Here is a 20986-nt window from a genome sequence, read left to right on the forward strand (position 1 = left end):
GCCATTAAAGCTACATTAAATTGACTATTCCAGATTTCCTGCTCACAGACTCACACTTGCACATACAAAATTAGAGTTCTTCCGACCTAGTTTCTCCTTCCTAGTATGTCAAAAGAAAAAGCAGCCATTCTGTACCCTCTCCACAAATATGAAATATGGGAGCTCCAAGCCAGTAACATACAGACCTGGTTAAGGCTTTTTTCAAACCAAAATGATGCATTTGTACCACTGCAGAAGGTGGGTCCCACAGCCCAAGATGCAGTAGCAATACCAGCAGAGGACAACAATGACAGCTAACCTACCCCCAGCACTGCACACTGGAGCAGCCCAGTCCAAAGAAAAGCTATCCACAAGCTACACACATTCATCAAAGCAAGAAGGGTCCAAGCCTACTCCCCATTCCTTCAGAAGCATTGCTAGCAACACGGTGACTCCAGCTCATCCTGATGTCGTTCAAGGAAGGGACAATGAGTCTTGACTTAAAGCTAATGAAGATCAACATCTGGCCTCCATGCGTATCACCATGGTAAGAAAATGCTGAGATATTCAATAACCCTTAAGACAACACAATTGTACTTATCCTTCATTTGAAGTTATTCTCCCTCCAAATCAGACAACCCTCTCATTTTTAAAGTTCTACAGCACAGATCCGCAGGACAGATTCCACGAATTGTTTGCAGTTGTATGACAAGCCCTCCTTCCAGTCCACTGTTCATCTAGAAGAGTCAGAAGTCAATCAGTCCACAAGCATCAGCAAAAGCACTACTGCCAAGCGAATCCCGAGGTTTTCAATGCCACGTTAGATGAATGCAGCCTCAGCACAATCAGCCACTTCAACATATGCCTAATTCAAGCACACAGCTTCAACAGGACGATATATAAAAGGCTTGGCTAAGCTCAGTGTCTCTAAAAAGCTACAGTGCCAATTATAAATCATATCTATAGTCCCCAGAAGATCTAAAGTCACTACCAGCATTGTACCACGCTTCTTCGGATGCAGACATCAATTAGAGCACAGCAGCTGGATGCTCTCCTCACTGGAAGTCACTTATCTGCCATTTCAGACCAATAAGATATTACTCCTAAATGTTTAGATCTCATCCCTCTGAGAAATAAAGAGTTTCAACCTTGGCCAGCAAATGCTTGTGTCAAGATGAAATTGTTACCCTACTACTAAATGCTGTCAAAGGTTTATGGGGTCTTGGAGGAGTTGGTTTAATTACTTACGAAGGCAGCTGTTTCGGGAACCACGGCCTCTTAACATCCCACTCCTAGAGACACCCTGTGTAAAGCAGGGCTGCTGCCAAGCTCACGCCAAAAGCAGAGGGAACCCTCTCACACACAGGCAAACATTCAGCCTCCAACAGCAGGTCACGGTTGTGGCTTTGTCTGTGGATGTCTGTAGGGGTGACAGCTCAGAAGCCAGGCTGCACCTTTCCGACTCACTGCAGACTGGACACCCCGACTTCTGCAGCCCTCACAGGAGGCTGCTGGGGTCAGTCATCTGGGATTGCCTTTGTCAAGAAATGACAGCCTTGCTCCCTCCTTGCAGTGAGAGTTGTGGCCAGAGGGATGCCTTTAAAATGGGAGAACATCTCACTCCCACATGCATTTTGGAGCAAAAAAAAAAAAAAGAAAAGCAATCTTAAACCCCTTTGCTTTTTAAAACTAGGATGATTTTGTACCTCTGTGTCTGTTTTTAAGTTATGGTTGCCGAGCTGACCAGAAGAGTTATCAGGGATTAAAGCATTGTGTCATTGTGACAGCAACAACCCAAAGACTACAGCCTTCAAAAGCAGGGATCTGTGCAACAACCAACACACAGGCCGGGCATGTAGGCAGGCATTCCAAGGAGCCTCAGGGAGACTCAAAGCCAAGTGAGAGATGAGAAGGCATCTGGGCCAGAGCTGTGACCATTCCTGTTCACCCAGCAGCAGAGGAGCATTACAGCCAAAGACACTGCACTTGGGAGGGCTTGGTTTTGTGGAGCTGATGGAAACTCTGCACACCACCTGAACATTGGAGTTACAGGTGGGCCTTGAGAGGGACAACTCTGGTGGAGAGCCTTCCCCATCAGAAATCCCTACATCCCAGTTTTAAGCAGCTGCCATTACTTTTTAATATTTTCTTGCCCCTGTATATGTGTCTGGAGAAACAACACCTCCCTACTGGATTCAGTCAAGTTTCTCACATCAGCCCAATTTTCACAGATCATCTGGAGATAGAGTTAACTCCTGGTTTGGTGCTTTTTGAAGAGTTTATCCACTTGTCATCAGCTCCTCATGCTTGACTCTACAAGGCTCTTGGTTAGCAGGAGAGGATCAGATAATTGTCCAGCAGCAAGAGTTTCAAGAAAGGACAATGGGGGGACCAAATCACTTCAAATTATTGAGCAGAACTCTGCAAGAGAGGCTGTAGAAAAACCAAAATCCACAACTATACCAACAATCTGCCAAAACCATGTACTATAAACTCATTTTTACTTTGAATTGTCTTGACAAAGCTGCAAAATTATTTGAAAGAATATTGAAAACATGTTAATTTGCACATTTCTTATCTAGAAATACCTTTCTCACCCAACAGTTAACAAGTTGTGGGGAGGGGGAGGGAAGGCTTCTCACCTTTTTTTCCCACATTTCACAGATTATCTCCAGTAATGCCAGACCCAGCAGGGAGTCTGAAGGTTTGGTCTTGACAGACGCTGGAACTGGGTAGAAAACAAGGTCCCACAGCAAAAAGCAAGCTCCTGCCTGATGCATGCCAAAAAAACCAGCCTGGCAGTCAGGGACAATCCACAGTTGCTGAAATGATTTGCAACAATTTTTTGCCAGGGCGCAAAGTATTTCCCATAGCAAGACTTCTGTATTTCTTGGTGGCTTCTTACACTGTGAAACACTCCCATAAATTCAGGGAGATGCTTTTTATTTCAAATCCCAACGTCCAAAATTACTAAACACAGAGGGTGGGGACAAGAATTATTTTAGTTCTTTTGATATATGCATTATATAATTTTGATATAAGCATTTTGGATAAGACAAAGCAGAGGGACCTTTCTCACACAGACATCCCAGGAAGATGTGCTGGTCTTGCTTCGCAAGTCACCACGACGTCCTGTAAATCCAACCACCACCTTTTGCTTTCCAGAATCAGCTGTGTTCCCTGCCAAATTACAGCCCCATGACACCTCCCTGCCTTGGGAGTTCTCTGCTAGCTCTGGTCCCTGGAGCCAGCCATGACATTATCTGGCTCTTTGCAGAGCTCCAGGGTTTTTTATTAGCCCACACAAAAAGGCTGGAAACACAACATGCGCACAGCAGCTAAGCAAGCCCTGCAGGACCACGGGGACCAGCATGCTGAATGCCAGTACAAAACAGGAAACTAAAGCAGGCAGGAAAGTCCATAATATTTGGATTGTCAACTGAGAAATCCCACCCAGCAGCAGTCCAAGCCCTCCTGCAGGCACAGGGTACTCCAGGAGCCCAGCATCCGCCAACCACCCATCTCACCCCTGCCCACAATCCTTCCCCATACTCAGGAATGGGGTCAGCTCTTCAGGTCCACCTCATCCAGCCCAAGGGAGACCCTGCACATCCCCACGCAGGATTTGGCCTGCAGTCATAAACTGTGAGATTAATCAAGTGGGTGTAGGGATGTGAGAAGGGGATGGGAAACATTTGTAACTGCTTCTAAATTAATTGCCATTATTGTTATTTGATTTGCTAAACTCTCCGGGGCTAGATTTTATTTTAGAAAACTATGAACATATCAGATTAATCAACTTAAAATAAATGGGCTTGATTTATTTATTTCTGCTGTATCTACTCCTCTTTAAGCTTGGCAAGTCACTGCATTCTTTCCATCCTGTGAAAAGAAAAAGAGCAGGGGCTTTGCTTTATTATTATTTTAAAGCAACCTCTATGAAGCTTAGCAGTTCCATGAGTTTAAATCATGGCAGAGGTATGTTGTGAAGGAGGACAAGTGCAAGGCTGGAGCTGGTTTCCATATGTTGCAGATGCTGGCTTTGCACTGGAAGCCCACCAGCAGAGTCATACCACACAGCCCAAGGAAATCAGATCTATTCCCCAATACTTTACACATCCAGAGAGTTGAAAAAGACACCCTACCAGATTTCAACAGGGACCATCCCCGTGGCACACACCCTGTCCAGCCACACTTCTTGCAGAAAGTCCTGCCAGAGAGGGAGAAATTTAATCTCCTCTAGCCAGATTGCGCTGTTCCTGAATCCTCTGGAAGTTGGGTCAGCATCCTTCCCCCCTCCTAATCCCCTGCCCTCAGCTTTAGCAATGCAGCAATGCCTCTGCCAGCAAACTAAAAAGAAAAGCCCTCACATATATTATGCTGAAGAATATTAATCTCGTGTTCCACAGAATATTAAGTGGATTACATCTGCAGCCTCCAAGGAGAAAAACGTTGATTTCCATGTATCTTGTGCTATTATTCACCCCTATTAGTTTTTCTACCAGCCTAACGTTAGTCATGACAATTTCCTGTTAATCAGTGCAGAGCTCAACGGGCTCAACAGACCAAGCAACGAGAGCAAGTGCGACCTCTCTGTGGGCACAAGGAAGATCAGACCACTGTGGCACTGTTGATTCACAAGACAACATTCAAGGTGAAAAACAACGTCAGCTTCTTTTTTTTTTTTTTTGATGACTTCCTGGTATGATTGCCCCTGAACATTAACATCCCTTTGTAAAGGTAAGAGAATAGCACAGATCCTTCAAAGGAAAATTGCTGACATCACTTGAAACTTGCCCTTAATTGAGATATAGCATGAAGAGATGGACATTTCTGGCCTGGAAAAAATGGCGAGGAGGGGACTCAACAAAAACTTGAGGTTCCTGTTCTCATACCCATGGGCACTGCAGCCACCAACAGCACCTTCCCTAAACACCCCCTCCAGCTCAGGAAACCCAGCCCTTCACTGGGTAACCATTCAAACCATTGCAAAGTGCCACCAGCTGACTTTACTAGAGTTTTACACTTTCTTTGCAGAGGTGTTAATGACTCTAAAAAAGCACAAGACTCGAATAAGCAGCTTTAATACCATTTAAATGCTTACGATTAGGAGAAACTGAGAGAGCCTGCAAGGGCCAGACTCTCAGAGGGCGGCACATCCATTGAAGCTGCTGCTCATGTGAGAGGAGTGTAAATTACTCAGCATGGAGTAAGCAAGATCAAAGCCACTCCAAAAGGATTCAACCCACTGACAGCCATGCAAACTCAGCCCAAGCTTTTCTGAATATTTCACAAGCAGGTTGATGAGTTTAAAAGGCCAAAAGGGGTGTTTTGATGATGCTGCACAAAGCAAGGAAGGAAACAAAATCTCAGGACATATGTTTCTCTCTAGACACGTTACAGGACCAAGAACTCAGCTCCAGCTTGATACATGGAGACATTCATACTTTCTGTTGACATCCTGCTGGTCTGTGCAGGGAAGAGGCACACAGCTTTTCAGCTGTGATTCCCAGGCTCCCTCCCCTTTTTTATAGGTCTTACAGTAATTTCAATTCTACACAATAAACATCAGAACTGATAAGAAAATCCTTATCAGATGAAGTAACTTACAGCTTCCCACATGGGCGAGACAGAGAGCTAATGGCGAGAAAAACAGATAAGGGTGCTCACAACCAGGAATCAAATCCACATATTCCAGCAACAATATACCGTCTCTGAAAGTAAAATTAACAGTACAATGAACTCTGCTAGACCACCCTAAATCCTCAGAGAGCATCACCTCACCCCAGCTAGCAGACCCAGCTGGCCCATCACCATCTCTGCTGGTCAGAAGGAGGGAAGTTGCTGCTGTTTTATTATAAGCCAACTGCAGCGTGTGCCCAGCTGAGCTCCAGTCCACCTCACAGCCCCAGGCTACAGCAAGGAAGATAAATTACTGCGAAACCAAGAGTCTTCTGCAATTCTTCCCTCCTCTGAAGACCTGATGTATTGAAAAGGAACAACTCACTATGCAGGGACACCATTTCAGCTATCAGTTTCCCCAGACTCAAAGCGCTCTAAAGTCAGGATGGACTTTTTGTTTGCGGTAACACTGACTACCATGATACTGCAATCCCTTCAGCATCTATCCCGAGGCCCAAACAAACTCCAGTGCTCCATCTCATCCCAGCCAGAGATCCAGATTGTTCAGTAATATTCAAACTCATGGCAAGCTGCTGGCAGCACAGTTGCACCTTGGGTTCCCCATATCAGTTCGTCTAAACCAGAGACACAGGATGTGATCCTCACCACTGAGTCTTTCAGAGAGCTCTAATCTAATGGGTATTATCTCTCCATCTGCTTCATCTCCTGAAAATTGACGCCTGCAAGTTATTACCCTTCCCTCATGTCCCAAACATCACTGTATTGGCAAGTATACAAGAAAAGCATTTATCCAGAGGAATTTGCTCATCAAGCCTTGCAGACACTAAAACCACAGGTTATCTAATCTTAGGAGAGCATAGTTCAATGGCTACAGCACAGGATGAGAGGCCAAAGGGTTTGACTTCTACTCTCAGCTCTGCCAGAGCTGCATGGCTTGTGAGGGAGTCTAGGGAAGATGCTTGACCCCTCCTCACCTTGATTTCCCCTGCTATGAGACTCTCCTAGAGCTCCTTTCCTCACAGGGGATCTTATCTACAAAGTCCTCATTAGCATGTGAAAAGAGTTACCAATCTCCGGATGTGTATGTAAAGCAAAGTCTGAAGGAGTGGAGAAGCAACACTGGCCAGGGAGCCTGGAGACACATCCTCTTCAGTGCTCAACAGGCTGAGCACACTGCACTCCACATCTGTGCTTAGAGGAACATTTGAATCCTTTCCCTCTACTGGGAAAGGAAACCCCAGCAATTTCCTTTTTCTTGAGAAAACTCAGAGGAAAGATTAAATTCCATGTCTCTATAAGTCAAGGAAATCATGTGAGATTCTTCCCATGAAGTTCTGAGAGAACCCCACCACCTCTAGTCAGTCACCTGCAGAACTACCCCACAGGCTACGCTGACACAGAACAGGATAACCCTCCCAGGCATAACCCTTGCTCTGGATGCCAATGAGTGGCAGAACCAGACTGATCAGAAGAAGAACTAGAAGTCTGCTCTCACTGTCCAGCACAATCTGGATGAGGAGGTGAGGAAAATCCAGACCCAGCACAGATGCTCCCACAGGTATGACCAGAGCCTCACTACCAGGGTCTTGCTTACAGCTCAACTCCTGCTGGGGTACAGAAAGGGCTTTTTTGGTATTAAACAGAAACTCCTAGATGAAAACCAACTGATTATCAACAAGTAAGCTAATATTTCAGTTCTGTTGCGGAGGATGTAGAATTACCCCACTGGGCCTGTTCCCATCTTTCCCAGTTGCCTCAGTTAACCTTGAAGGCAGATCACATCAACCACACCAGTGCCAGCAACCAGCTGGGACTGCTCCAGTTCAGCAAGACCTTTGCCCCTAAGATACATCCACAAACTTCCTGCTTCCTCCCAAGTGGCAAAAGACAGTGCAGTGTCCACCCTGGTCAAGCCACATGGAACAGAAAGGTCTCAGAGCAGCAGCTGGCTCAAGAACTTGAAGAAAAAATAAAAAAGGCTCACTCTTTTTAAGCAAAAAACGTCCTATTGTTCCATAACTAATAGAAAGCAGAAGAGGTTTTTATGGACTTACTGAGAAACGAGGGTGAGCATTAGAAAGCACATTTTGGTATTTCATGATCACAAGGTGAGCTGCTTGCATAACACTGACAAAGAACATGAATGCTGATATCACAAGGCAGTTATGAAACTTGGGTTTTAAATGCTGAATAACAATAACACAGCAATTAAGTCTCATAAGTGATTTTTTTTTCCTTCCTTTTTTCTCCTTAACTGCTAAGGCTGGTTTCCCAAGGATTGATAGATGCTGCAACCTCCAACTGTGGTATGACTGTCCTCTCTGAGGAGGTGCACACATGAGGGATGCCCTCTGCTCCCACCTTCTCACAGCACCAGGGATCCATCCCACCCTGCAGCCTCACCACCAGTCACATCCCTTTTCCAGACCTACCCCAGGGGAGGCTTCAAGCTCACAGCAAGAGACAGGCTGTGACCCTGTGAGGAGCAGAATGAGGGAATAAACCCGAATAACTGCATTCTGTGAGTTAACTGCTGAACCCCCAAGAAGCTCCTCAGTCTTCCTCCCTGATGGTTTTTGACACAAGCACATGCTCTTGTGAATTGCTCCAGTGTGACCAGGGCACACCACCTCCCCTACAAGAAGCATAATACAGAGCAGCAAAATGCCATGAAAATCAAGGGCAAATGAACACAGAAGACAGTCCCTCCCCCTAACACCACTTCTATTTTTAGGCAGCCATATTAGCTTGGAGCAGTTTTACTCGTTTCTGATAATGAGCAGAGCTTTTGCATCTTCTCTCGAGGATGTTTCCTCCGTGCAGGCACTTTGCTTTACACCACAGCACGGAAGAGGTCACGTCAGCCGGCGAAAGCAAACCCACGATTTACTGTGAAAGGGCCTTGGGAAAGCAACTTCAGCTTTGAACTTACGCCACTTCTCTGTCAACCACATTGCTCCCTTTTTAAGCAGCACAGCCCGTCCACCTACAAGGTGGCCCCGCCTTTCAGTCACATGATACAGCCTTTGCCTATTCAAACCTGTAATGCTTTTACTCCACCAGACCCAGGTGGGATCCAGCTGCTCAGTGAAAACCAACAGCTCTGGTTTGCTTTATCAAAGAGCAAAACCCCTCCTTAGTATGGGTCCCCTGCTGAAGGTGACAAGGACGGCCAGAGGCATGACAAGAGCTACCAAGAGCTGCCACAGTGGCAGGACCACTGGGCTAAAGTGGGAACTTGCTAAAGAATAGGATGATAATCATCAAATGAGCAAGATAAAATGAAGATGTGTACAAGATCTGTGTCCCACTGCACTGGCAGGTTCTTTTCAGGAAGTGATGTTCCTCTGACCCTCAGAGAGCTATTCCTAACTACACACCAATTTTCTGCAATGCAACCACTCGTACATTCAATGTCCTTTAGTTGCTTCAGACTGCCTTGACAGGAATATCTGTCCTTCAAGTCCATCCCTTCTCATCTCTTCAAGCCTCAACCTTCCTCCACAGCCCTTCACCACTACCCTTCTCTCTCCTCATGCCCACACTGGTGCTGCATAAGGCAGTGGGATCTGTCAGTCCTGTCTGGACTGCCAACAGGCAAAGTCCAGAGGGCAAGAGACACCTTGGTACAGGTGGCAAAGATGAGGGGCAGTGGAGGTATGCAGCTTCTCACCCAGAAAATGAAAGTGTGGCAGCCCGGGGGTCTCTGGCTGTTGTGGTGCATCACTTAAGGGAAGAGAGAAGGCAAGACCTCACATATTTATCACCTTTTTTTTTCTTCTGAATTTTCAATAAACTACTTGAAGTTATTTGCCCTTGGGATTATGAACTTTCAGGAAGGCCTTTTTCCATGCTTCTCTACAATTACGAGATCTAGGGAAAAATACTCTTCTCTCAAGTTAATTTCTTGTGTCAGCACTTCAGAGGATTTCACGACCACAGACAAAATCATCAGGCTTTTGACAAGTGAGAAAGCCTTCCCCATGAGCAAGGTGCCCCTCTGCAACGTGAAAGGGCACCAAGCCACAGGCTGAGCCCAGGAGGCAGTTACTTCTTGGTGAGCTCCTGCCCCTGCTCACGGGCACCTTCACACCAGCTCTCACTTTCTTCTGTGGATTGTGAAATCTCATTTATAGAGGAAAAGTACTAGTTCAATAAGAGGAAGCATTTAAGACAGGTAGTAGATGATTAACAAGTGAGTCCTCAAGTGAATTGCTGCAGGAGCACCACTGGTTCCTTAAGGTCATAAAAAACTTCTCGTCCTGCACCCATTAGGCAGACGTCAGAGGAGCTCATGGAGGGACAGTGTCTGGCAAACCCCTGCTGCAGGGGCTGACACAGCCACAGACTATAGCTCTTCACCTCCCCCCCCCCCCCCGGCCTCAGACTTTTAACTGTAAGTGTCCAGCCCAGGGCTCCTTATAATGGGTATCCCAGGAGGGGATTCCCACAGAGGATCCTGTTCCTACCTTCCTGCTCTGCCAGCAGCCAGGCTGCCCTAAAGACCTCCCTCCCCCTGCTGAGACCACAGCCTTTGCAGAGGTGGCCATGGTTTTCCAGGCCCACTGCACAGCTGAGCACCCACCCACCTCCCTCCCACCAGCAGGCACTTGCCCTCCAGCCAGCTGAGCCATCTGGCAGGAAGGAGAGTTATCAGGGTCCCCACCCTTGGGCAACATCACGTCAAGGCAGCAGGCTGGGGAGGAGAGGTACAGAGTGTTGTGTGGCTCTTTTAAACCAAGGCCAAAGAAGAAGTAGCATTTTTGCTCAGAGCCTTTGCCTTTTCATGCTGGAGTCCCACAGAGCCAAGTAAAGGTGCTTCAGTGCTCTTAAGTATCAGCTGCTTTTAGGCAATAATACCCTGAACATCCTTCTTCACCCTGGCTTTTATAGCACACCGTGAAGAAGTTACAGGGATTTGGCACTTTCTCTTTACCAGGTCATCACTAAAAAGTGACTCATATTATATTGCAAGTGTGAGTCATCTTGGCAGAGGTCACAATCCTAAGCGACAACTACTCTTCAATTATTTCCTTCGAGTTGAATTAAAGGTATATTGTTATGCTAATTTTACATCTGTTCCATCCCATCTTTCCTTCCACTGTCTCCAGAGCAACCTGGGATTTCAGCTCATGGTCCAAACCACCTCTGGAAGAGCTCTTTCACCACGGTGTAGTTACAGATTGTCACAAAACATCGACAAGCCAATGGGAGGTGTTCTGGATGGGCTTCCAGTTATGGCATTTAATAGCTAAAGGAGCTCCCCATCCATCACTTCTCCCACTGCTGCTCCACAGGGACAATGAGCTGCTGTCCCTGCCATCTTCCTGCCCTGTTCATGCTTTATTATAGCAATTGCTCAAGGATCCGGGGCTTGCCCAGAGCTCAAACACAACCACCTTCAGGCTGACACATCACATCGTTGCCTCCACGAGCAGGGGCAAAGCTCAACAAGCAAAATCACTTTGAACTATGCCCAGCATCACATGAATATTGAAGAAATTATCACAAGCCATGAACAGGGCTGGTATAAAGAGGGGCATTTTCCACTTGCTAGCCAAGCAGCCCCACATTTCAACAGGACTTCAGCTTCTCCTCTCCACTCCCCTTCTCTCACGCCACACACAACACCAAGCTCATCACACCCATCACAGCTCCCCAGCCAGTGAACCAGAACAGACAGCATCCTTGCCAGGGCAGGGCACAGTCACTGCAGGACACTTGGCTCAGGGAACACGGTTTTGCCCATTAGAAAACACAGCCATTACCAGGCTGGTCACCAGTGGAGCACTCTGTTTACATTTACAACAGTCAAACACAGTCACACTGGCTGCGATGATCACTTTGGAGAGCATTTGTAAACTGCTCTCACTACTGGAATCCCATTTAGCTATTACAGCCTCTTCAGCCACACTAACACACCGATCCCCACAGAATAGCAATGGGAAGAGCGGAGTCATCACACTATTTACTGAAGCTAATCAATACATAAAGGCTGAAGATTTATTGCACTGTAGACAGCCTGTCTGCATGGCCAGAAAACACATTTAAAGCCCTTTTCATTTTGTTGCTTTGGCCTCTGGTTTTTCTCCAAGAATAGCTTCCTGGCACACCCATCTTTCTTCCCTCCCAAAATGGTGACATCTGCAGGCAGACTAGAGAAGCCCCCTCACCCCAAACATCTACTCTGAGTTTTCAGTGGGAGGGTAAAACACAAAACCCACAAGTTTAAGGCCATTACACCTTCCCTTCCAGCCACATTTCATGTGCAGTAACAGGTCCATGGCTATTTTGGCATCTCCCATCAAAGTGGGTAGCTTGGAGAATTCTGGCCTGCATTTTGAAGAAGGTCTACGTGCCAGTGACAGGGACACAGGCTGTGCCAGTCATAGCTACACCATGCCTACTGCACTCAAGAGGGAACAGTTAGGTCCATGCTTATTTTTGTATACATTTATATATGTAAATATTTTATATATATATAAATAAATAAAAGAACTTTTTAAGTGCCCCACAAAGCCCACAGCAATATCTGACTTGCTGTGTTTTGGGGGTGACCGCCCACAGTGCTGAGATACCCCAAGAGTATCATGACTAATGAGCCACAACTGGAGAGATTCACTGAGCTGCACCATCAATGTTCATTCTCTGTTTTCCTCTTGGCTCATGTTTTGGGGAGCAGAAGCAGTTAGGCTTAGTGTTCCTGGAGCACCAACATGAATTAGAACAATGAACCAGGCAAACACTTTTTTTTTTGGTCATTATATCAGCTATATGGCCCTCAGTGTAAAAGAATCAAAGAATGGTTTGGGTTGGAACGGGCCTTAAAGTTCATCCCCTACCACAGGCAGGGATGCCACCCATCACACCAGGTTGCTCAAAACCCTGTCCAGGCTGGCCCTGAACACTTCCAGGGATGGGTCATCCACTATTTCTCTGGGCAATCTGTTCCACTGCCTCACCACCCTCTTAACCACATCTAAGAAAGATGGCAGTGAGGGAGGAGATCTGCACCTTCCCTTCTGCCAGTTTATCTCAAAATCACACTAAGCTTTTATGCTTGTGTATGAAAGAGAAAGGAAGAGGCAAATATATTCTGATTTAAAGAGAGATTTCTATTGTTGCCTGGACATCAAACAGCAACCAATTAGTCCTGCGAGGATCTGACCCACAAATTATGAAAATAAATGCCTCTGAAGCTTTGATCTCTTGTATTTCTATAGCATGCTACAGAGGTTATTAGACACATTTATTAGATTCAAGCTGTGCGATCTTTTCCTCAGCAAATGCTCTACCACCTCCAATGCATCCTACAGTCACCATCCAGCAGATTAAGGGCATGGTCCCAAACAGTCACTTCTGTCATGCACTAAACACATGACTCAGCTGGCAGCAGGCTTTTTCCTGCTGAGTTTCAAAATTAGGAGAAAAGGGAATTTTTAAAAGGAAGTGCGGGGAAACTGTCAGCCACCTAAATTTTTTTTTTTTTTTAGTTTATAAAGGAATATGCATCTGAGGCAAAAATCCCTGGCTTCTAAAGAGTGTTGCTTTCAGAACAACGAAGTGTTCTAAAAGCACCACTAAAAGCAACGCTTTTTGCACCCCAAAATGCCACTGCTGGAGGGACCGAGCAAAAGCTGTAACAAAAGGTTCCGAGCACTGTGAAGCTGAAAACCACACGTGCACACACGTGAAGAGAAACACCCACCCTCGCTGCAGCAGCAGCGCTGAAAACCGAGAGGATGTTCCACTCACATTGCTAGGGCTTTACTCAGAAGAGCAACTCACTGCTCACAGCAGCTGCACAAACCAAGCAGCGCCTGCACTCGCCAGAGGCTACGGCTGTTTTCAGCCTGAGTGCACCCGTGGGAAGGATGGGACCGTGTCACCCGCTCAGGCCTCACTCGCTGACAGGAGGGTGGTGTTTGCACAAAGCTGTTAATATCTGACAGGGTTCCTGTGGCAGAGCAGAGCTGGTTCCCTGCAGCAGCAGAGTGAAGTGCTCACCTTTTGCTGCTCGGGGTAACTCAGCACCTGAGCACGGGGCAGTAAACGCTGCTTGCTCACCTCGGATGGAAGGAGGAGGTGCTGGTATCCAATCTGGATACTCTTATGCTGCCCATCTGATTACCATCATCCATCATTTACTACCAACACACAACCTTGAACTTCTGCCAAGCGCAGCAGCAAATTAACATGGAAAAGCAACATTCTCGATCAAACGGAAAGGTTTTCTGATTTGCCATTACAAAATAAAATCAGGTGTGCAGAGAGTTATAACTGAGTGCCAACTCAACTTCTTATCAGTGTTTTCCAACCTTGGTGGCTTTTCCTCTCCTTTCACTAATGACCCATTGCAGGAGCTCCCCAGGGCTGGGGGAGCATCCTCATCCCACTGCAGGAAGGGGATGCTCGGCCCCTTGCAGGGCTGATCTAGAAACCATGGAGGAGTGCAGAGAGAGGGGGAGTATCCGTTTCTCAAGGACCATGCTCCTTAGACAATCCTCTTTTAGAAATCATAAACGATTTACATGGAAAACATCAAATCTCACTTACACAAATTGTTTTCCTGAGCCCGGAGCAGACAGCCCATCAGAGTCAATGTGCACTCACAGTTCAAAGTGAAACAACAGGACAGGAGGCGCAGACTGGGGAGAAGGAAATTAAACCCACTGGCCTTGTAAGTGGGAAATACCACCTCCCACTTCATGGAGTTATCAATGACTTAGACTGGTGGTTTTCAACCTGCAGCCTGTTTTAATGGCTGCGTGAAAAGTAACAAAGAAGGCACCTGAGCATCAACAAATGGAAACCTCATCTGATGGAGGATATACACTTCCTACAGGTGAGCAGAGCAGCCAGGGCTAAAATGGACACCAGGAGGGAGAACAAGTCAGCCAAAGCCTCAGGAGAGGCTCAGGAGAGCATTTCACTCCATAATGCTCCAGGTCTCTTCTGCAGTTGGCAGCAAAGGCAAACAACATGTATGATCCTCAGGTACCCCAGGGTGAGCAGCTGCCTTCAGGTGGTAGGTTCTGAACCCTCAACACCATCCTCCCCACTCCAAGGAACAACAGTTTTTACCAATGCTGTTTCTCCACACCACACACCCTTTTGCCTGGTGGTAGCTTTTCACTGGGGGAAGCATGGGAAATCTAGCAGGATTCCCCCCCCTTCACATCTGAGGCATGAAGAAATGAGACAGGGATCAATACTCTGTCCTTGGTCTGCAGGTCAGAGGCAGAGAACTCCCACTGGTGTCTATAATTACCCTCGCAAAGTGTAAGGGTGCATTAGAAGGAGTTGGGCAAGGGTTTGCAGGAGCAGCTCAGAGCCCAAGCCCAAGAGGTTCTAGCAGCTTTTGTCTGACATGGCCCCACGTGAATGATGCCTTCCAAGGACACCTCTTCCACAGCTGGGTGATTCATTTCTGGAGATTTACATACAGATCAAATGCAAACCACTTCCCCCCTCACCCCACACAAACTGTACCACTACATCTGTGCGCCTGGCAGATAAAAACTACCTTCACATAGCAAGGACAAAAACCTCCTCTAACTCCTCCTTGAATGGATTAAAAATCAGATCCTTTATTTTAAATATGCACACCAATCAAATGCTCTTTGTTGTTTCAAACCTTGACTCAACAAAGTGCTTGCGCTCAAACTCCAGCCTGCTCAAGCATATGCTTTGCTATAAATTCACTCCAAAATATTAATTTTTATGGCTACCCAGCAGAGGAACACTAGTGAGAACAGAGAGACTCTCCATCCCTTTAAAAACACCATACGCTTCTGCGTTGTGGAAGAACTCCAAAGAAGAGGAAGAGTAACCACAGCACCTGTGCTGAAGGACACACGGAAAACTGCAGAAGAGAAGCATCTGGGCTGCACAACTCCAGAAGGCAGGGAAAAAACTAAAATCAACCCTACGGAGAAATTAGACAGAAGACAGGCCTGTTTCTGTTGTAACTTTTCACAAGCATACTCAAGAATAAACATGCATGTGTAGAGGATAAGTGTTTGCACCACTATCAGCACTCCTGGCTCAAGGAATGGAAGCAAGATGCAGAAAAGAGGCTTAGAGTTGGACACTGCCATGCCTTTGGATGATTTAAACTAAAAGAGGAAAGATTTAGATTAGATGTTAGGAATAAATTATTTACTCAGAGGGTAGCAAGGCACTGCAACCCTGAGAAGCTGTGGCTGCCCCATCCCTAGGAGTGTTCAAGGCTAGGTTGGACGGGGCTTGGAACAACCTGGTCTAGTGAAATGTGTCCCTGTCCATGGCAGGAGAGTTGGAATTAGATGAGCTCTAAGGTCCCTTTGAACCCAAACCATTCCATGATTCTATGGTTCAGAGACAAGTATTCTACTGCCAAGATTTTATGGTTAAAAACCTAAAAGGCTCAAAAACACACGAAATATGTGGACACTGTCATGGTCCATAACTTACACATGCACTGAATGACACTGGAATAGGACAGATGAAGTCCCTGATGGAAGACTCCTGAAAGTGTTTATCCCCAGCAATTGTGACCATATATATTTATTTGCTGAAGATCTGTCCCAAATTTTGCATGGTAGCATATCATGAAAAACATAGCACAGATAAGCTTTTCATGTCTTTTTTCATCTCCAGAAGTCATCCCTAGTCAAATTTGTTCCTCTTTCTATTTAGGAAGAAGGTGACCTTTACAAAAGCTGCCCAAATTCTGTTGAGCTTCAGAGATTTTTTTAAAAGGTGCTGAAAGAAGAAAACTAACATAATGCTGCCAGGATAATGCTCCTGAGTGGTGGCTTGCAGTGCTTCTCCCCCATTAAAACTTCTCCTAAATCTTTAATGATGCTGAAATATGCCATAAACTGACAAAGTTCTGGAAACAGGACAATGCCAGCATGTTTGCTTGAGTTTTGTGGGTTTTTAAACATGCCAGCTTTTATCTACACTTGACAGTGACCAACTAATGCAAACAAACGGCCACAAACTTCACTTCTATACAAAGCAAAGCTAAAGGAAGAGTAGTGACATTTTTGGGTTTCATCTAATTCTTCCCAGCAACAGCTAATACCCACTGGCTCCTTAATTCTGTGCTGTCTCCTCTCCAAGACTGAGCATTAAAGGCCAGGCTTTTCCAAAACAGCTAATGATTTTAGGATCCAGTTTCCAGAAAGTGCACAATCAGCACTTTGCTAGAGTAAATAACAAAAGCTTGGGTTTTGTTAATGAGTTCAAAACAAAATCAACATTCAGGTACATGAAGAAAACAATTACTTCTTCCCCAAAAAGGATCTTCTTAAAAAAATTCCCAGCCCTGTAGGAAACCCTCAGCCAAGCCGTACATCCCAGGTGAGCTTGGTGACCTATGCCCAGGATGAGCCCCTCATCTAGAAGACAAGGAGCAACTATGAGCAGAAGGGTTGCTGGCCCCAGGCCAGCGCCAACCTAGGGGTTATCAGCTCTCTGAGAAAAGTTTTCCTTCCTGAGAGCTCTTATAACCTCCCACACACCTTGCAAAGCACTCCAGACAAATGCATCTGTGGCAGCTACTGAAGAAGAGCCCAGTGCCACCACTGGCACATCAGCCAGAGGCCCGGCCCTGCAGATGGATGCAGCAGAGGAAAAGCTATTGACCTCAATATTTGAGAAGGATCAAGGCCACTGCCTTCAGCAAGAGATGACAGGCTCTTGCATTTGCTGAGATAAAAAAAAAAGATGGGGGAGAAAAAAAGCCGAACCCAGCCCCATCTTTCTGCTCTCTCCTATTGGGATCAGCTATGCATTTAGCACCAGAGAGCATGGTACACTGCATCCCTCCTCACGCTCATTCCCATTTTATGGCAAAAATCTGCTTCTCAAACATGCCTGTCAACAGCCTGTGCGAACCCCCATGTTAATCACTATTCTGCTAATAACACTGCCAGGTCACCCTGCTATTAAACATGCTGAGTGGACTAGCAAAAATATCTCCTTGCCCATACAAAAGAACATTATAATGTAGTTTATCTTATCCCCTTGTCAGTATAATATGCAGCACTACCTGTTAAATGGCCTCATCACTTTAAATTACAGTTTTCTGCAACATTAACAATACTCATTACCAGTACCACCACCAGAACATCTCTGTTTCAAGAATCCTTCTGATGTCGAGGGCTTTACACTGCCCTTTCCTGGCACGCTCAGCCCTCTGCACCCACACAGGGACACCGGGTACCACGGCAGCGAGCACAGTGCACAGTGATGGATAGGAACATGTCAAGAAGGAGGCAGGAGCCGGCCTGAACTGAGCTTACTCGATGCATCAGGCCGTGCATTTTAATCAGAATTCAGCGCTTTGTTCCTGGCCCAGCCGCCAGCACGTCAAACAGATGCACTGCTGTGGTGGAGCCCAACTGCATGGCCAAAATAAACTCCAGTGTGGCAAAAACAGGAGGTCCTGCTACCTCCTATGTCACCTTTCAGCCCAGCCCTACAAATCCCACCCCGTAAGCCAGAGGGGAAAGATAAGCTGAAATGAATGATGGTGTGCAAGGTTCTGCTTGTGCCACGCTCAGCCTTCAACAGCATATTGCTGTCCTGCAAATCCACCTCCCTCCCCTGGGACAGGGGTAGGGAAGCCAAAGCAAAGGACAGGGCAAACTGGCAGTCAAAGGTCCACCTTTCTTGCACACATTTGCTTATTGCTTATAAACCCCAGCCTCTTGGAACATTTCAGTGACTCAAACTTGGAGATAAGTGGCCTGAGCATTTCCTTTCCCCCCTGCTGGGAACAAATCATCCCCTTCGCCAGATTTTTGAGTCACTACCTGCTCCCAGCTTTTCACATTGCCCTCCCTCACCCCTTCAAACATGCAGACAGCACAAGAGCAACATCTCCTCCACCCAGACTCACCTACAAACCCGCAGCAATGTGACACTTCTTTTCTAATAAATAAAATTTTGCAAGGCTTGGGGAATTACTCCTCCCTGCCATGTTTTGTGCTCAGGCAGCAAATTTACTATCGATTTCTGATTCCAACCCCATGGAATGATTCATGCTTCGTGCCCTATCTGCTGAATTTATGACCTTTAACAATTATTCTAAGTGCTAGAAGAGCTTAGTTTAGAAGAAGATCTATTCCTTGGCAAATTAAGCTCCTATTCTTGTCTCGCTTGCAAACCACCCCATCCCTCATCATTTACAGTTAAGTGTCAGAGCAGGTCTCTCCCCCCGAGAGGGGGCAGAGGTCCAAGTGCCAGGAGCCCTGTGCTACCAGACTGGCCACTTCTGGGCAGGGGGACCAGGCTGGACAGGGGGACATGGTTTTGCACTCCCACCCTGCTGCCGGTCCTCTCGCTTCAGGTCCCCTTATTACCCTGAAATGCCAGCACAACTCTGCTGACAGACCAGGCACTGCCGGTGGGTCTCCGGGGGAGGCAGGGAATATACATTTCCTCCCAAAGTGAAAACAAAACCCTGACTGTATCTGGTGTGCATTGTTATTAAAAAGCCACAAACACAGGAAAAAAAAACCCTAAGCATGTGTGCATACAGTTTTAAAAAGAAATTTTACCCTAGTTCAAATGCACTTCCCAACACAGATGTTAAAAAAAGAATATTAAAATAAAAAAAACATTTTCAGAGGGCGGGGAAGAAACGATACCCCTCCCCCACAAACGATACTGCTCTCCTGGATTAACTCCACTGGATTCAGGAACCTTTCTCCCAAGACACCTTCCACCTACAAGGGTAAATGAGCTCCAGGTCTGTTTTTAAGCTGTATGGGTCCCCCAGTCCAATCTCATCTACACTGTGTATCGCTGAGCAATCATTTACACTATTAATCAACTAGAAACTCACCAGGAAGAAAGTAGGGCAAGTGAATAAAGATAGATTTCTCTTTTTTTTTTTTCTTGCACTGAAGCAAATAATACTTCTAAAAATACACTTGTGCAAGTCTTCAGCGGATTCTGCTTAATTTTATTTGTCTATGCCAGCAGGCTGCGAGAAGCAGCCTCGCTGTTGCCTCCCGCATAAACGCTGCTTCCCTCAATGACTCCCCATGCTCGTTCCTTCCCAACGAGCTGTTCTTACGGCCAGAAGGATGGAGAAAGGGGGAAAAGGAAGAAAGTTACAGGAAAAAACGGACCGGGGGGACATCAGGCCACAGCCCACGCCGAGGCTGACACGTCTGACGAGTCTGACATTTCAAGGGTACACGCTGGGCTTCTTTTTCCAGGGGGGCGAGGAGGAGGCAGCACGCAGGGACACAGCGGGAGAGGGATGGAGACAGGCTGCGGGGCCCGGAGAGCGGGGGGAGTGCGGGCTCTGGGGCGCAGCCCCGCACCCCGGAGATGTCCGATCCCACCATTCCCGTGGGGGGCTCCGGGAGGGGGGACCGGCCCCGCGCCACCCGGTCCCCCGGCGCGGGGACCCGCCCGGGCGCGTTCCCGCAGCGCGGCGCGGGCGCACACACAGACACGCACACACCTGCCGTGCCCGCAGCCCTGCACGGCGCCTACATACACACACATGTGTACGCACACACACGTGTACACACACACACGTGTACACACACACACACGTGCGGGCACACACATGTGTAGGCGCACACGCACACGCGGCGGCGGGCACGCACATGCACGCGCACACGGTTACCCACCGCATTCACATACGTGCAGGCGCGCATCACACACACGGAACCCCACCGCCCCCCCACACCGGGACACGGACAGAGGGATGGAGGGATGGATGGCGGCGGTGCCTCTCCCGCATCCCCTCCCCGCGAGCCCCGGCCCTGCGCCTCACCCGCAGCGCCGAGAGGTCGATCTCGTCCAGGCTCCGTGCCGGGGAGTCGCTCGCCATGTTTCCGCCGCCGGCCAGGCGGCCCCGCCGCCACCGAGCGGGCAGTGGCGGCCGCCGCGGCGCTGGCGCTATTTAACGCCTCTCCTCATGCGGGGCGCCGGGGAAGGAGAAGCCGCCGCCGCCGCCCCTGCCCCTTCCGCCCGCAGCGGGGCTCGAGCTACGGGCGGCCAGGCAGGCAGGGCTCGCCGCGGGCTGCGCCGGGATGGCGGCGGCGGCGGCGCATCGCCGCGCCCGCCCCGCACCGCGCCCGCACGGCCCCGGCCCTGTCTGTCACCGCGGGGGCGGTGCCGCCCCGCCGGCAGGGGGCGGTGCCGCGCGGGGGCGGGCTGAGCCCCCCCTGAGGGGCGGGCGGGGGCTGCGCCGGGACCGCCGCGCTGCGCAGGGAAGGGGCCGGGATGGAGCCTCGGGGGGCTTCGGGACCCTCGGTGGTGCGCCCGCGGTGCCCCACAAACGGGCTTGTTCGGTACCCAGACACCCCCGACTGGGAGCGGGCGGAAAGGATCCAGGCTGGACCTGGAC

At 47.9% G+C, this 20986-nt stretch overlaps 1 protein-coding gene across 6 annotated transcripts in view; it reads right to left on the bottom strand.

The window, feature by feature from the left end:
• The window catches only part of TNIK (TRAF2 and NCK interacting kinase), a 153345-nt gene extending 132676 nt beyond the window's left edge, over positions 1 to 20669 (bottom strand). For 4 of the 6 annotated variants that reach the window (XM_064665818.1, XM_064665817.1, XM_064665816.1 and 1 more), the window contains exon 1: positions 20411 to 20668. In XM_064665818.1, the coding sequence (XP_064521888.1) occupies positions 20411 to 20467 (57 nt within the window). In that variant the 5' untranslated portion in view covers positions 20468 to 20668. Of the gene's footprint in view, positions 1 to 20410 lie in introns of all 6 variants that reach the window. The other 2 variants (XM_064665819.1, XM_064665820.1) reach the window with 2 other exon arrangements.
• Positions 20670 to 20986: the final 317 nt, after the last annotated feature.

The sequence above is a fragment of the Pseudopipra pipra genome, chromosome 10 (genome assembly GCF_036250125.1).
Source record: "Pseudopipra pipra isolate bDixPip1 chromosome 10, bDixPip1.hap1, whole genome shotgun sequence".
NCBI lineage: Eukaryota > Metazoa > Chordata > Aves > Passeriformes > Pipridae > Pseudopipra > Pseudopipra pipra.